This window comes from Plecotus auritus, assembly GCF_963455305.1.
Source record: "Plecotus auritus genome assembly, chromosome: X".
Lineage (NCBI taxonomy): Eukaryota > Metazoa > Chordata > Mammalia > Chiroptera > Vespertilionidae > Plecotus > Plecotus auritus.
This window is the reverse complement of record NC_137784.1, coordinates 40,886,467-40,903,910: the sequence shown is the minus strand read 5'-3', so window position 1 is coordinate 40,903,910 and position 17,444 is coordinate 40,886,467. Positions and strand designations below refer to the sequence as shown.

The window sequence follows — 17,444 nt, the reverse complement described above, 5'->3', positions numbered from 1 at the left end:
AGGAGGTGTGCAAGAGGCAGCTGATCGATGTTTCTCTCTCATCGATGTTTCTGACTATCTATCCCTCTTCCTTCCTCTCTGTAAAAAAATCAATAAAATATATTAAAAAAAAAAAAGAAATTGGATGGCAAAATTTTGAAAAAAAAAAAAAAAAAAGAATTACTACCTCAGCCAGGCCACTGTGGCTCATTAGGTTGGGCATCGTCCCATGCACCAAGAAGTTGCAGGTTTGATTCTTGGTCAGGGCACATGCCCAGGTTACAGGAATTGATCCCCAGTGGGGGGCGTTCAGGAAGCAGTTCATTGATGTTTCTCATTGATGTTTCTATCTCTCTCTCCCTCCCTCTCTCTCTATAAATCAATAAAAAAAGAATTACTACCTCAAAGGGTTATCATAAGGCCTAAATTTAAAACGTCACATAAAAAAAGAAAAGAAATAGTGGCTACAGGGCAAAATTCACAGAATCTTTTCCCAGGGAAAAAATCACAATTGGCTAGAATTAATATAGGTATTTTCAGAAGTATCTCCAATCATAAAAGAGCATAAATCTAATACAACTGGATATAGTATTCTTCCAAATAGAGTATGTCCTGAGCCACAATAATTATTAACAAACTTCCCAGGAAAATGTTTTTCTTTACCAATAAGTGTTTGAACAAATATGTGTACATGATATTATGACGGATTATATTAGCAACAAAACACTTGTATCCTAACCATATAAGTTTTAAGGCAAAAAAGATATGCATGCAATGAATAAAGAAACTTCTCATCACTACTCTTCTCCCTACCCCCCAAAAAGGCAGTAAAATTTAAGAATGACTGATATTCATATAAACAGGATCACTTTTAAATAACTGACTTTTCAATGTATGATTTTGTCAGGTCATCAATTTATTTTCTTCCCTCTTGCCTTCTCGCTATTTTTTCACCACACTATCCTAGAAAATTTCTTTTTTATGTAAACACAAGTAAAAATGAGACCTAATCAAGTGCTCAAGAGAAGATCTGACAAAGAAAAAATCTGGAACTACTGTGTAACAAAACTAATGGTAATGCATTAATTGCTCATATTATGTCTCACATTAGAAGAGAATCAAGAGTGATTTGGTATTGTGGGTTCAACTCACTCAAGCATTACCTGTCAGATTATCCTTCAACTGATTATGGCTTGTGATGAATGACACTTCAGCCTGAGAAAGTAATTCTCTACATTTATTAGTATATATGTGGTTCTTTACAAGGCTTTTTCACATAACTTAAAGACTCTCCTGGAATTGTTTCCATTATCCCACTATCTCATCTGGACTTGGAGGCAAAATATTGTTAACAGCTAAAACTCAAAGTTGCAACAAATGACCACAATAGTAGCTAACATAAATTTCTTCCAATACTTGGGCTAAATTAAAGTGGTCATAATCATATTGGATCTGGCAGCTCAAAGAATCATTAATGCCTTATGGTTAAGAACATAAGCTCTGGAGTCAAGCCTGGGTTCAATTCCAGCATCACCAATTACAAGCTGTATTAACTTTGGTCAAGTTCTTTGATCTCAAAGAACTTATGCCTCAGTTTCCTCCTCATCTGCAAAATGAGAAATACCAAGTACCTACCCCATAGGATTGTTTCAATAATTAATCAAGATTATACAGGTAGCCTTAGCTGGTTTGGATCAGTGGTAAGAGCATCAGCCCAGGACTGAAGGGTCACTGGCTCAATTCCAGTCAAGGGCATGTACCTCAGTTGCAGGCTCCATCCCTGCCCTAGTTGGGGCACATGGGGAGGCAACCAATCAATGTCTCTCTCTCACACTGAAGTTACTAAGCTGCTGTAAAAAGGAAGGATCTCCTACCATTTGCAACAGCATGGATGGAGTTGGAGAGCATTATGCTAAGCGAAATAAGCCAGTCAGAGAAAGATATATATCACATGATCTCACTCATTTGTGGATTATAATGAACAACATAAACTGATGAACAAAAACAGATCCAGAGACAGAGAAGCATCCATCAGATGCTCAAACCTCAGAGGGAAGGTAGGGTAGGTAAGGGGGAGAGATCAACCAAAGGACTTGTATGCATGCATATAAGCATAACCAATGAACAAAGACACTAGGGGGGTGAGGGCATGAGCAGGGGGGTGGGGGGGCAATGGGGGATAAGGACACATATGTAATACCTTAATCAATAATGAAAAAAATCTATTAAAAAAATGAAGTTTCTCTCTCTCTCTTGTCTCTCCTCCTCCCTTCCACACTCTCTAAAAATCAATGGGAAAAAATATCCTCAGGTGAGGATTAACAAAAAAAAATAATAACAAAATAAAATTAAAAATTAAAGATTATACAGGTAAAGGTATAGTTCTTACTCTTACCACCAGGATCTACAAAAATTCAAGAACCGTAAGGAGAATCAACCCTGGCATAAAATGAGTAATTCTATTCAGAAAGTGTATACATGGTTAATTTGTTCACTCTAAAGAAAAGGAGAAATCCAAATTCAGAAAACCCTACAGTTTTAAATGCCAACTTTGTGAGATACAGTAAAGTACACCCTTCGTGATGAACATGAGCACCTGTTAATAACCAACCAACAAGTTGTACTGGGTATGTACCTCTATGTGTCCAATACCCCATATATAAAGGTTTAGTATCCTTGAGCCAATAAGCACAAATCCAGAAACCAAAGCCACAATATTTTCACAACTAGGGATCTATAATCTAAGAACTAAAGTGTATTTTTTTTCTCAAGGGAAGGAAATCATCTATCTACTGGTGGTTAATGCAGAAAAATAGGCATAAGTATCACAGGCTCATTCTCAAAATCTACATACTAAAGAGCCCTATAAACACATAACATCCTAGTGGTTACTCAAAAGCACATTTCACCAACTACGAATGCAATTCTGATCCATGCTCCCTGTTATTTCCTTTAGTTTGCCACTAGGCGCCAAGAATACATCTCAGTTGGCTGGCCGGTGTGGCTCAGTGGTTGAGCATCGACCTATGAATCACGAGGTCACCGTTGGATTCCCACCGGTCAGGGCACAAGCCTGAGTTGTGGGCTAGATCCCCAGTGGTAGGCATGCAGGAGGCAGCCTTCGATCACTCATTATTGATGTTTCTATCTCTCTCCCTCTCCCTCTCCCTTCCTCTCTGAAATCAGTAAAAAGATATTAAGAAAAGGGAAAGTTGAGTTTAAAAAAAATACTTCTCGGGTAAAAAGAATTACTAATTCACAAGGGATGAAATGTCAAATGTCAAACTGCCTGAGAAGCAAGCCAGCCACCTATGTAAAAGTGGTATACATTTCATATTAACCCATATTTTTATCTATCAAGAGGCAAATCAGAAGCACAAAGGGAAAAAAAGCCTCAATCTAATAAACGTGCTTGATTGGTAAGAGGCAGCCTGCTAGGCATAGCTTCCCTTGCAATAAATCTTACTTCCCATCAATCCATGTTTACCTGCTCCCCGTCCCTCATGGAATAAATAAAGAAACAAAAATAGGGTCTAATTATTTTTGCTCGAAATTTGCTCAGAAAGTGGGAAAACATTTGAGATCTGCCTTACCAACCATAAAAGCTGGACTCCACAAAAAAGTATGCCCTTTGGAAGCAAAACCTCATGTTACCTTCCCCTTGCCTAGAGGTAAGTCCAAGGATACCCTTCAGGATCTGAAGTAGAAAAGGGATGTAAATACTTGGCAAGATCCATCCATTCACCCCCAGAAAGGGACTTGTCCCCAAGGGCTGCAAAAAAAAAAAAATCTGCAAGGCCTTGTTACTTCCGGTCTCCAGCAGTCTTAAGGCCACTAAGTCGTCCCAGGATCTCACATCCTCAAGCACGCACGCCCCTCCCCCTCTTCCCACCCTCTCACCCCACCTTCTTCCCACCCTCCCACCCCCCTCTTCCTACCCTCCCACCAACTTCTTCCCCAACGCAGTTTCTAGGCCCAAAGATTAAAAAGAATGACGGGGATAGCAACAACTGCCTCCGACTTCAGCGGTCTCAATGCATAGGCATCAAATAAACAAGAGGAGGCCGACGAAGCTTCACCAGTTAGGGAACGTTAAAGCATGCGCCCAACATGCCAGGCCGCTCCCCCCTCCCCCCCCAACCACGCCAACACTACCGCCACCCCCACCCGGAGCTGGAACCTACCGCCAAACCCCGATACCCTTCTCACCTAAAGAGAAAACGATGCCTCTTTCGGCTAAGCAACAGACAGGTTTGAGCCACCAAGCCAAAGCTTTCCCAGACTCAGAATGCGCGTAGGCCAAGATCGTTAGGACCCGTGAGACCGGATTGTGTTTTACCTCATGGGCTCAGCAGTCATGTTTTCGCTTCAAAGCCTTGTGGGCTTCTGCTACCGTAGGGCGTCGCTCCGCGCTTCCTGGCGCCCGGCTACGACAGAAATGCACTGGACTCAATCGTCACTATAGCTGGTGCTGGATCCTTCCCACAGCTCAAAGGCCGCTACTACTGCCACCACTGCAGAATCCGCGGAAACAAAGCGACGCCGCCGCCGCCGCCATTTTGTTGGGCCGAGGCTTAGGCAGGAGAATTGGCGGGTCCTCCCTCTTCTTCTTTCCGTCCTCCATTGGCTACCTCCTCCGCAGTTCCGATTCTGATTGGCTACGGAAATTCACATTTTTTGGGGGCCTGTTGCTAAGGCGGTCTTAGTCATTTGATCCTCTCCACCTTTTCGTAGAGTTTCGCACCAATTTAGTCCCATTGACCTGAAAGTGCTAGTGACTATTTTGACTTTATTCCGAAAATGCTTTTTGATACATCCTCTTTTCTTGACATATTGGCAAAATAATAACAACTTATGTTTATTGAGAGTTTACTGTATGCCCAGCACTATACTAATCTTTATCAGGACTATTGCATGTAATCCTCATACCCTTTGAGGTACACTAGTACACACTATTATTACCTACATTTTCCAGATGAGGAAACCAAGACACAAAATCCCACAGTAGTGAAGCCGATATTCAGGCCAGACACCACACTCTTAAACACTAATCTATGCTTAGATGCTAAATGTTCTTTCCAATATTCCAGGTTATCATGAAGTGCTTTCCTTTTCTGGATGTTTTATGTATAATATTCAGCATGTCATATACAGTATATATGACATAAGACCAACTTGAAATCTGCATATAATGCTTTCAATATTGAATAAACTCTACACTGCTGCTTGGAAAACACACACACACCATTTACCCAGTCTGATGTGATGTGTAGCTCACAAATGAAGCAATTTAGATCTGTTTCCTCATTACAGAGGTATGGCGGATGATCTCTGCTTTCATGTTCTATAATTGAATGGTCCATTGGTAATCTCTGCAAGTCACAAATCAGTTCTCTAAAATTTAATAGTTTCAATTTTTTAATCCAAAATTATTCTGCAATACATGTTTTAGTTAATTCTATTTGTAGTTCTTTTAAATCTGCAAGAACTCCTGTTGTGTTTAAGCTACAGGGTTGCTGCTTTCTATTGGAATAGCAAGTGATGAGCCTTTTTTTAATGGAATACTTTGATAATCTGATAGACTCAGGCAACTTTTTAATCAAAAGAAGCTTGTACACATTTCAAGTCATCTTTCAAATATTTAGGTACCATTGCCAACTGTAGAAACCAGCTTTCTGTATCCGGTATACTGATATTCTTCTTGTGGTCCATACATTAACCATCACTTAAATATACAAGTTACAGAAGTTTTATTTTCCTCCCTAGTAAATGCAATTAACTAATTAACTTGAAAGGAGAACCACTTCGTTACAGACAGCACACAACTTTTAAAATATATCTTCGTGACAAAGAAACACTAAAGAGTTTTAAATGACATCACACAAATAGAGAATAACAAAATTTTAATCATATAATTTTAAAAATACACAATAACTCACTATATTTGTTTATTATAAGAAAGAGTATTTCTATGCTTTTAAAGGATGACTAACAAAGTTTTACTGATATAGTTTTATCACTTTCAATAGGTGCTTCTCAATTAGTTTCATTCAGCTATATTTTAGAAAAAAATCAATGTTACACATCTCTTTCACCATTTTTATCAAATTGACACAGAAATCAACTTAGAACCCTTTCTTTCTATCAAACCTAATAGGATTCTTGACCATAAGTGTGTAATTTGTGAATTTGCTTACTTGCTTTGGAAGAAAGAGAAGGTAAATTACCTTTAAGAGAACAAGTTGGATGAAAACTAGATCCTCTCATAATTTTTAAATAAACACCATCACAAGTTCTGTTTTATGTCCAAATCACAATGCTATGGAAACATCTATGAAATGTTTAAATGTATAAATTCTTAATCCAGAAATTTAATTAATAGGAATTTATCCAACAGATACCCTCTACATGTGAAAACTAAGATGTCCGAAAGACTATTCACTGAAGCATTTTCACATCAAAGTGACATAGATGTTCCTCAACTGGGGACTGGTTAAATAAATTATTATATACATACAAAAAATACCATATAGCTTTTTTTATATAATTTTTTTTCAAAACTCCCCATTTCTATTGCAGGTGAGACTGTGGCACAGTTCATAGACTAAGAACTAAGAATGGCTGCATGCAATTTTTTTTTAGTATTTAAAGGGCAAAAATGATTTGTCCTACAATATAAGAAATATAATTAAAACCTTTTGTTAGACTCTAAGGATGTAATTATTGGGTATTTTTTAAATTTATCTTTATTGTTGAAAGTATTATAGATGTCCCCTTCTCTTCCCCCTATTGACCCCTAGGTCTTTTTTTTTTTTCTATGCTTTTTTCCCCTCTCTTTGTCTTTGCCTTGACATAAATTCCATGCCTTTATCAGGCCCTTACAGCAATTTATTTTCATGCCAAACCTCTCATTAAGCCTCTTCCTCTTTAAAATTTTATTTTTGAGAAATAATTCACATAAATTTCATCCTTTCAAAGCGTACAATTCAGTCGTTTTTAGTATGTTCACAAAATTGTGCAACCATCACCACTATCTGATTACAGTGATTTTCATCACTCCAAAAAGAAACCAAATACATTAGCAATCACTCTCCATTTCCCTCTCTCCAGTCCCTGGTAACCACTAGTCTTTGTGGATTTGTTTCTTCTGGACATTTCATCCTATATAATAAAAGCCCAGTGACCAATCTGCAGAACAACCAGTTGACCAGTTGCTATGATGTGCACTGACCACCAGGGGGCAGACGCTCAACGCAGGAGCTGCCCCTATGGTCAGTGTGCTACCACAGTGGGAGCGCTGCTTGGCTGACCAGAAGTCGGACATCCATCTTGCAGTCTGGGACCCCTTGCTCCTTACCACCCGCCTGCCCGCTGCTCTTTACTGCTCAACTCGCTGCTCCTTAGTGCTGCCACAGAGGCAGTAGAGGCTCCCACCACCGCCACTGCGCTGGCCAGCCATGAGCCCGGCTTCTGGCTGAGCGACACTCCCCCTGTGGGAGCACACTGACCACCATGGGGCAGCTCCTGCATTGAGCATCTGCCCCCTGGTGGTCAGTGCATGTCATAGTGACTGGTTGTTCTGCCATTTGGTTGATTTGCATATTACCCTTTTATTATATAGGATTTTACAGTGTTTATAAGAGAACCTCTGACAGATTTAGTAATGTATTTTCTACAATGATGGTTTTCTAGAATTATCTTCCCAGATAAAAGAAAAATGTGAGAGCTATTTCTTCCTAAGCCAGTTATTAGTAAAGTTATTCTCCAGTGAACTGAGTGTTTTAGTTTTAGTCTTATTCAGAAAGTTAGACCAGGTAGGGAGCCAGTCAGCTAAACTGTTGAAGAGATGCTTAGCTGAAATCGACTCCAAAAAAAATTATATTAGTATTATTTTTATTTTTATTTAAAAGATTTCCAACTAAAATGAGAAGTGTTCTGTGGGCATTTTATAGATTTAGAGAAAAGAGGAAAGCAACTAAGGATTTACTTTCCTATATTTGTTTTGTATATTTTTCATTTAGGTAAAACTGAACATGGGGTTGGGGGATGAGAAGAGATAAACCAAAGAACTTACATGCATAGCCCATGGACACAGGCAATAGGGTAGTGAAGACCTGGGGGGTGGATAGGGGCAGGGGGTGAAGAGATGGGAAATGGGAGATATCTGTAATACTATCAACAATAAAAAATATATTATTTTTAAAAATCCCATTTCTATGCACTAACAATGACCAGTCCAAAAAGGAAATTAAGAAAACAATCCTAAGCTCCTTTACTAAATTTGACAAAGGTTCAATAAATTCTTACCATCATACTAATGGACTTTTATATATAAATCAAGTTTGTTAAAGTGATCACTGTCTACAGTGGTTCAATTTTTAAGTTAAGGAAAAAACTTTTACTTTGTAGATGATATAAAATAAAAAATAAAACAGTCCCCTTTACTGTAGCATCAAAAAGGGTGAAATACTTGGGAATAAACTTAACCAAAAAGGTGAAAGACTTGCACACTGAAATCTATAAAACATTGCTAAAAGAAATGAAAGAAAATGCAAATGAATGGAAAGATATTCCATTCTCATGGAATAGAAGATTTAATGTTGTTAAAATGTCATACTATCCAAGATTTAAAATGGCAGCAGAGTAAGTGGATGCTGCACAGACACGCTCCCAGGAACAAACTGGAATTACAACTAAAATTCCAAAAAAAAACTTCTTTAATAATCAACGGAAGAATCGCTGGAGAGAACCCTAACACCCAAGGACTGAAAGTGGAGACGGTATGCAGACTGTGTAGGAGGGGCGGAGGTGAGAACGGGCTGGGCAGCCACCCACAGACAGCAACTGAAGTTCTGGAGAGATAGATATCTCAGCTGTGGGAGGTAGCCACTGATAACTCTGGGGTCTAATCCCCAAGCTGCACCCCCCAGCAGAGAACACCAGAACTGAGAAGGGTACCTACATAACATCTGGCTGTGAAAAGTAGCAGAGTTCCTGTCCACCAGGGAGGAACGGCTGGAAATTCAGACTGGTGCAATCATTATGGAAAATAGTATGGAGTTTTCACAAAAAATTAAATATGGAACTGCCATTTGACCCAGTGATCTCACTTTTAGGAATATATCCTAAGAAACCCAAAGCACCAATCAGAATATATGCACCCCTATGTTCATAGCAGCACAATTTACAATAGCTAAGATCTGGAAACAGCCCATGTGCCCATCAGTAGATAAGTGGATAAAAAGGTGTGGTACATTTATACCATGGAATACTATGCAGCAGTAAAAAAGAAGGATCTCTTACCCTTTGAGACAGCCTGGAAGGACCTGGAGAGTATCATGCTAAGTGAAATAAGTCAGTCAGAGAAAGACAAGTATCACATGGTTGCACTCATATGTGGAAACTAAGTAACAAAATAAACTAATGAACAGTAGATCCAGAGACAGGAAGCATGAAACAGTGTGGAATCTCAGAGGGAAGGTGGGGGAGCATGGGTGGGTGGGAGGTAATCAACCAAAGATCTTGTATGCATATACGGTATGTAGAATCCAAGGACACAGACAATAGGGTGCTGAAGGCCTGGGGCTGAAGGTCGGGGTCGGGCTGGAGGGGGTAAATGGGGAAAAAAAGGGGACATATGTAATGCTTTCAACAATAAAGAGTTATAAATAAATAAAATGTCATACTATCCATAGGGACCTCCAGATTCAATGAAATCCCAATGGTATTCTTTGCAAAAATAGAAAATCTTAAAATTCACATGGAAGCTCAAGGGATCCTGAATAGCCAACATAATCTTTGCTGTTTTTTGGTTTTTTTTGGAGGGGGGGGGAAATGGTGGTTCTGCTTCTTTAAAATTAAATTTATAGGGGTAACATTGGTTAATAACATTATATAATTTTTGTGTGTACAAGATTGTAATTCAACATCTGTGTCACCCACAAAGTCTAGTCTCCTTTCATTACCATATTTTGACCCCTTTTGACCACTTCACTGTCCCCCTACCTCTTTTCCTTTCTGGAAGCCACCACTCTGTTATATGTGTCTATGAGTTTGTTTGGTGTTTTGTTTTGTTTTTTTTAAAATATGTTTTTATTGATTTCAGAGAGGAAGGGAGAGGGAGAGAGAGATAGAAACATCAATGATGAGAATCATTGATCGGCTGCCTCCTGCACACCCCCTACTGGGGACCGAGCCTGCAACCTGGGCATGTGGCCTTGCCCAGAATCGAACCCAGGACCCTTCAGTCCACAGGCCGATGCTCTATTCACTGAGCCAAACTGGCTAGGGCTGTTTGGGTTTTTTTAAAGCTCCTTTGTTACTTTTTGTTTTATATTCCACATATGAGTAAAATCATATGGTTCCTGTCCATTTCCAAGCCAACACAACATTGAAAAAGAAGACTAAAGTTGGAGACACACATTTTCTGATTTCAAAACATACTACTGTTAGGTCGCCAAAGGAGGAACGCACAAGGCCAAAGTGGGGAGGGATTAAGAATCTATTCGGGGGGCGGGGAGGAAGAATCTATTCAATCATCTGCACACCAGGTGGCTGAGCCTGGATGGCTCCAGCACCCAGTGAGGGCAGTCAGCAGCTTTTAAAGGACTTTTGGTGGGATTTTTCTGGGCTGAGACTTCTCTATGCATACCCTGAGGGAAGAGAATGGAATGTGGTCACTGCAAGTGAAAAGTGGTCTTCAGCAAAGGGAATGTCCATAGTGAAATGTCCTAAAAAGCTAGTTCCTGGGGGAATGGTATCAACTCAACCACTCCATCAAACCCAACAACTACACCCCCTAATAAAGAGTACAACTAGTAAAAACACACACATACTACAAAGTAATAGTAATCAAGACAGTGTGGTATGCAGATCAATAGAATGCAAAAGAAAGCCCAGAAATAAACACTTGCATATATAGCTGTCAAATCGAAGAATGAAAGTGCCTATTGAGAACTTCTGATAATGGAGCTCAATTTTTTAAACAGAGTCGCAGCTATTGCTAAACAGGGGCCCCATATGCTTGCTACACTTGAAAAACTGTACCGAGTTGCCTGCCTCCTATACTGTGTTTCTGCCTGGGATTCCAACTTTTATAAAGGAGGTCTTAGGCTCATAAACCAACCAATGGGCTGCAACAGCCAATTGGAGGTTCACAGCTATATCATCATTTGCACCTTTAGCAACCAATCAGAGCAGCTCTATTCCAATAAATTAGGACAGTGCTTTTTTTTTTTTTTTTTATCAGACTGTGAGGATTTGGAGTCCTCATTTACATGAGAATGGACCAATCAGGGTCTAGGGGGCAGGAACTTGTCTTTATATAAGCCAGCTTCACCTCTGTCTTCTTCTGTTTCCATAGAAGATGTGCTTCCCCAGCTGCATCTACAACATAGGCTGAAATTGTGACACCAGAACTACAAGACTGGAGCTGCACCACTGGAGGGGCTTTGCCCCTGAGTCGCCTCACCCCAAACCACTCCATTTTGGCTCTCCTGTTTCACAACTGAGTTGTCTCAGAGCCTTGCTATTCCAGAACAGAGCTTTTTCACAATTGAGCTGCTTTCACTGAATAAAATTTCCTCATTCACCACACCCCAAATTAGGGATTCCTGTTGGCATCTAACTGATGATGATGAACTTCAGTTGACATGATTTTCAGCAAGGTGCCAAAGACTACACAATGGGAAAAGGACAGTCTCTTCGATTATTGTGCTGAGAAAACTGGATAGCCACAGGCAAAAGAGTGAATTTGGACCATTAACTTATACCACATATAAAAGTTATCTTAAAATGGATTAAAGAACTAAACCTATAAAATTTCTAGAAGAAAGCATAGGGGGGAAGCTTCAGGACATTGGATTTGGCAATAGTGTCTTGGATGTGACACCAAAAGCACAGGCAACAAAAGTAAAATAGGCAAATGGGACTATATCAAACTTTAAAACTTCTGCACATAAAGGAAACTATCAACAGTGAAAGCGCAACCTACAAAATGGGAAAGATATTTGCAAATCATATATCTGGTAAGGGTTTATATCCAGAATATATAAGGAACTTCTACAACTCAAACAAAAAAACAAATAACTTTATTTGAAAATGGGCATAGGACTTGAATAGACAGTTCTCCAAAGAACATATACAAATGGCTAACAAGCATATGAGATGTTCACCACCACTTATCATAAGAGAAATTCCAATCAAGAGCACAATGATATGTTAACTCATGCCTATTAGAATGGCTATTATCAAAAAGTCAAGAGATACACTATGTTTTGAAATACCTTCATGGGAATTTGAAATGCATTGCTTGCATAGTTCTTTGAGACTCCATCACTGCTAGAAATAAAGTTATGAGACCTAGCTTTGCGCTTTCCATTAGTTAATTCTTTACCATGTATAACAGAAATCATGTACATGCCTGATACAGAATGCCTATAGATTTTACTCACAAATCATATATCCAGATAATCCCTCCACAAGCAGCAAATACTGATTAATCAGAAGCATAAAAGGCACTGCTGGGTGTTGTATGAAAGAAATCCTTCTGGGGGGCTGTGAGTACAATAGGTCCTCGGGTTTCATTGGAGATCTGTTCCTATGTCGCAATGTAACGTGATTTTCACCATAAATCGGAACCCACCTACATAAGCACCTATGTCACTCACATGGAGCACATACACAGCAGTAATGAAGTGAAACAGTAAAAAAAAATTAAAAGAAAGATAAAAATTTCTGACCTTTTCTGACCTTTACCTGTGGTAAATAAATAATAAAAAACATAAAGTACATGTGTACACACATCAAAATGATGGAATTTTGCTTATTTTCCATAAATGAGTGACCTGATGAACAAAAAGATAGATGCAGAGGCAGTAAAGCATCGAACAGACTGTCAAATTACAGCGGGAAGGCTGGGGAGTGTTGGGGAGGGGGGGAAAGAGATCAACCTAAGGACTTGTATGCATGCATATAAGCACAACCAATGGACACAAGACACTGGCGGGGGGGTGGGATGAGGGCATGGGACAGGGGGTAGGGGAGGCTGGGGGAAGGTCAATGGGAAAAAAAGGAGAGATATCTGTACTACTATATGTAATACTTTAAACAATAAAATTAAATTTAAAAAAAGATGGAACTTTTTTTATATATATAAATAAATGGGAGATAGCGACGTAACCACGAAACCACGTAACCTGAGGACTGCCTGTATTGTTATTTTTGCAATTTTCATTTCTGAAATCTCTCAGGTTACCGTTTGAAATTTTTGGGTATACAAAGTATATGATGAGTAGATGTAGTAACTGGTATGATAATTAACTCGTATCATTAAAAAACTAGAGGCCCGGTGGATGAATTCGTGCATGGGTGGGATCTCTTGGCCTGGCCGGCAAGTGGGGCCATCTCACCCAGTCCTGATCGAGGCCATTTGGGACCGGCTGTGGGGAGGAACCATGGGAGGTTGGCTGGCCATGGGAGGTTGGCAGTGGGAGCGCACTGACCACCAGGGGGCAGCTCTTGTGTTGAGCATCTGCCCCATGGTGGTCAGTGTGCGTCATACCGACCGGTCAACCGGTTGTTTGGTTGACCAGTCATAATGGTCGCTTAGGCTTTCATATATATAGATTATTATGGCCCTAGCTGGTTTGGCTCAGTGGATAGAGTGTGGGCCTGTGGACTGAAAGGTCCCGGTTTTGATTCAAGTCAAGGGCACATGCCTGGTTGCAGGCTCAATCCCCAGTAGGAGGGGGTGCAGGAGGCAGCCAATCAATGATTCGCTTTCATCACTGATGTTTCTATCTCACTGTCTCCATTCCTCTCTGAAATCAATAAAAACGTATTTTAAAAAATTATTATGGCTCTTGTTTACAATGGTTTTATGCTGTGATTTTAGCACAAAGCTGTACTTTTTCTTAGTTTCATGGTTCACGTATGATCACTTGAGGTGATGGCATTTCTCCCTGTGGGTTCATTGAACAGCATTGTTCCCCAAAGTGAGCTATGCTTTAAGTGCAATCACTGTCAACATTTCTTATGTGAGACTTTTTAAAATATGTTTTTAATTAATTTCAGAGAGGAAGGGAGAGGAAGAGAGGGATAGAAACAGGATAGGATGCTTAACCATTGAGCAACACCAGCGGGGCTTATGTGAGACTTTATTACAACCTATCTCCTTCTATTTCTAATTTCTATTTCTTTGTCTAATATATAAGAGCTATACTTCAGCCAGTTTTAAAAAATTGATTTCAGAGAGGAAGGGAGAAGGCGAGAGAGATAGAAACATGGATGATGTGAGAGAATCACTGATCAGCTGCCTCCTTCATGCCCCCCACTGGGGATTGAGCCCACAACCCTGGCATGTGTCCTTGACCAAAATCTAACTCGGGACCCTCAGTTCATAGGCTGACACTCTATCCACTGAGCCAAACCAGCCAGGATTCAGCCAGTTTTTTATTTATTTATTTTTAAATATGTTTTTTTATTGATTTTTTACAGAGAGGAAGGGAGAGTGATAGAGAGCTAGAAACATTGATGAGAGAGAAACATCGATCAGCTGCCTCCTGCACACCCCCTACTGGGGACGTGCCCGCAACCCAGGTACATGCCCTTGACCGGAATCGAACCCGGGACCTTTCAGTCCGCAGGCCGACGCTCTATCCACTGAGCCAAACCGGTTAGGGCTCAGCCAGTTTTTTATAACTTATTGTTTAATTAATATTCTCTCTGTCACGAATTATTCAGGAACAAAATTCCCTCTACTTCTAAAACATTAGCAAAGGCCTGGTCAGCGTGGCTCATAGGTTGAGCGTTGACCTATGAACCAAGAGGTTGATTCCCTGTCAGGATACATGCCTGGGTTGTGGGCTCAATCACCAGTGTGGGGTGTGCAGGAAGCAGCTGATCAATGATTCTCTCTCAACATTGATGTTTCTTTCTCTCTCTTCCTTTCATTTCCTCTCTGAAATCAATAAAAAAAAACATAAATTTTTTAAAAATAAAACATTAGCAGGGTACAAGTAAGGATTTCTTGAAATTAGAATATGAAGTCTAGTTGACTTGACTAGATCCTTTTATCATTGTGCCTTTAATGTTCTTGTGGTCCTTTATACTTAACTGAAAAACCATTTTAGGTGAATGTATTTGTTCAAAAAATATTTTTAAACAAATTTTTGTTGGGTATGACTACTGGCGAAGTTTTGATGTGTTTTTTCTCTTTGTTTCCGTTGTTTTGAAAGTTGTGGTTATATTGTACATACATTAGTTTTAAATCATGCTTTCCTTGTCCCACATAACAAATTATTTCATGTTACTAAAAATTTAATATAAGTATGATATTCTGTTACAAAGTACTATTTTTTTAATTAACTTTTTCTCTATTGTTAGATATTTTGAAATTTTAAAGATTTAGGATTACAAATAACTGTAAGAACACCACTATTTTATTTTATTTTATTTTATTTTATTATTTTTAATGGATAGTTATACAAAGTTTAATATATTCATATCTTGTATACAGGTCACAAAAGTAACTTGTTCTAATTTATGAAAAAAAAATTTTTTCTAATAAAAATTTATTGTTCAGATTATTACAATTGTTCCTCTTTTTCCCCCCATAGCTCCCCTCCACCAGGTTCCCACCACACCCACTGTCCTTACCTCCCCCAACTGTCCTCATCCATAGGTGTACGATTTTTGTCCAGTCTCTCCCCACACGCACCCCACTACTTTCACACCGAGAATTGTCAGTCCACTCCAGTTCTATGTCCCTGATTCTATTATATTCACCAGTTTATTCTGTTCATCAGATTTTTTATTCATTTGATTTTTAGATTCAATTGTTGATAGATATGTATTTGTTGTTCATAATTTTTACCTTTACCTTTTTCTTCTTCTTCCTCTTCTTAAAAAATACCTCTCAGCATTTCATATAATACTGGTTTAGCTTTTTCTTGTCTGTGAAGCTCTTTATCTGACCTTCAATTCTGAATGATAGCTTTGCTGGGTAGAGTAATCTTGGTTGTAGGTTCTTGCTATTCATCACTTTGAATATTTCTTGCCAATCATATGGGTGCTCCCTTGTAGGTAATTAACTGTTTTTCTCTTGCTGCTTTTAATATTCTCTCTTTGTCTTTTGCTCTTGGCATTTTAATTATGATGTGTCTTGGTGTGGTCCTCTTTGGATTCCTTTTGTTTGGGGTTCTCTGCACTTCCTGGACTTCTAAGTCTATTTCTTTCACCAGGTGGGGGAAGTTTTCTGTCATTATTTCTTCAAATAGGTTTTCAGTATCTTGCTCTCTCTCTTCTTCTGGCGCCCCCATAATTCGGATGTTGGTACACTTGAGGTTGTCCCAGAGGCTCCTTACTCTATCTTCAAATTTTTGGATTCTTTTTTCTTTTTGCTTTTCCAGTTGAGTGTTTTTTGTTTCATTGTATTTCAAATCTTTGACTTCATTCTTGCGGTCCTCTAGTCTGCTGTTAGGTCTCTGTATAATATTTCTTATTTCAGTCAGTGTATGTTTAATTTCTAGTTGGTCCTTTTTCATGTCCTCGAGGGTCTTGCTAAATTTATTGGCCTTTTCTAGAAAATTCTTGAAAAACCTTATAACCATGGTTTTGAACTCTATATCCAGTCGTTTGCTTTCCTCCATTTCTTTCATTTGTGATCTGTTTCTTTGTCTCCGCATTTTGGCTGCTTCCCTGAGTTGGTAGAGTAGCTTTGTGTGGTAGGTGTCCTATATGGTCCAGTGGCTCACCCTCCCCAGTTACCTGAGGTGGACACTCTTTGTGCACCCCTTTGTGGGCTGTGTGCACAGTCTTGTTGTAGTTAAGCCTTGATTGTTGTTGGTATCACTGGGAGGAATTGACCTCCAGGCCAATTGGCTGTGAGGATCAGCAGTGTCTATGCTGGGAGAACTGTGCTGGAGACACCCTTATGAGACAAGACTTGCAAAATTGCAAAAGCCTTGTGCTCAGCTTGGATGGGGTGGAGTCTCAGGGTGGAGCAGGCAGCCTTGGCTTCCCGTCAGCCCTGCCCTATGAGGCCCCTGGGTCTCAGTGTCCCTCGGTAATTGCTGCAAGCACCTCTGAGAGAAAGCCGCCCTCGAGTTTCGCCCGCTGCCAGACAGTCCAGTTTCTCCCCGAATGAGTCTGGATTCCCAGAAACTCGCCTGGAACTGGAGTTCAGCGTAGTCGGGAGCTTCCGTCTCCCTCCCGCTTCAGAAAACCAGCCGTGCACTCAGCCTCCCGTGCACTCAGCAGTAAGTCCTCTCTGCGCGCACGGACCTCCGGACCTCTGCCTTCCGTAGCTCCCCTGAGTCTCAGTGTGCTTTCTCTTTTCCTGAGAGTCCAGATTCCCCCTGAATGAGTGGGTTCTCAGAGTCTCTCCCAGGACTGGAGTTCAGTGCATTTGGGAGCTTCTGTCTCCCTCCCGCTTTAGAAAGCCAGCTGCGCACTCAGCCGCCCAT

General features: G+C 39.9%; 1 protein-coding gene across 12 annotated transcripts in view; it reads right to left on the bottom strand.

The window, feature by feature from the left end:
- ATRX (ATRX chromatin remodeler) overlaps positions 1-4,587 on the bottom strand; it is a 349,866-nt gene extending 345,279 nt beyond the window's left edge. For 6 of the 12 annotated variants that reach the window (XM_080653258.1, XM_080653252.1, XM_080653253.1 and 3 more), the window contains exon 1: positions 4,319-4,555. Coding sequence is in view for 6 of the 12 variants with exons in the window: in XM_080653255.1 (XP_080509381.1) it covers positions 4,319-4,338 (20 nt within the window). In the remaining 6 variants the exon portion in view is untranslated. Of the gene's footprint in view, positions 1-4,188 lie in introns of all 12 variants that reach the window. The other 6 variants (XM_080653251.1, XM_080653256.1, XM_080653259.1 and 3 more) reach the window with 4 other exon arrangements.
- Between the last annotated feature and the right edge of the window lie 12,857 nt (positions 4,588-17,444).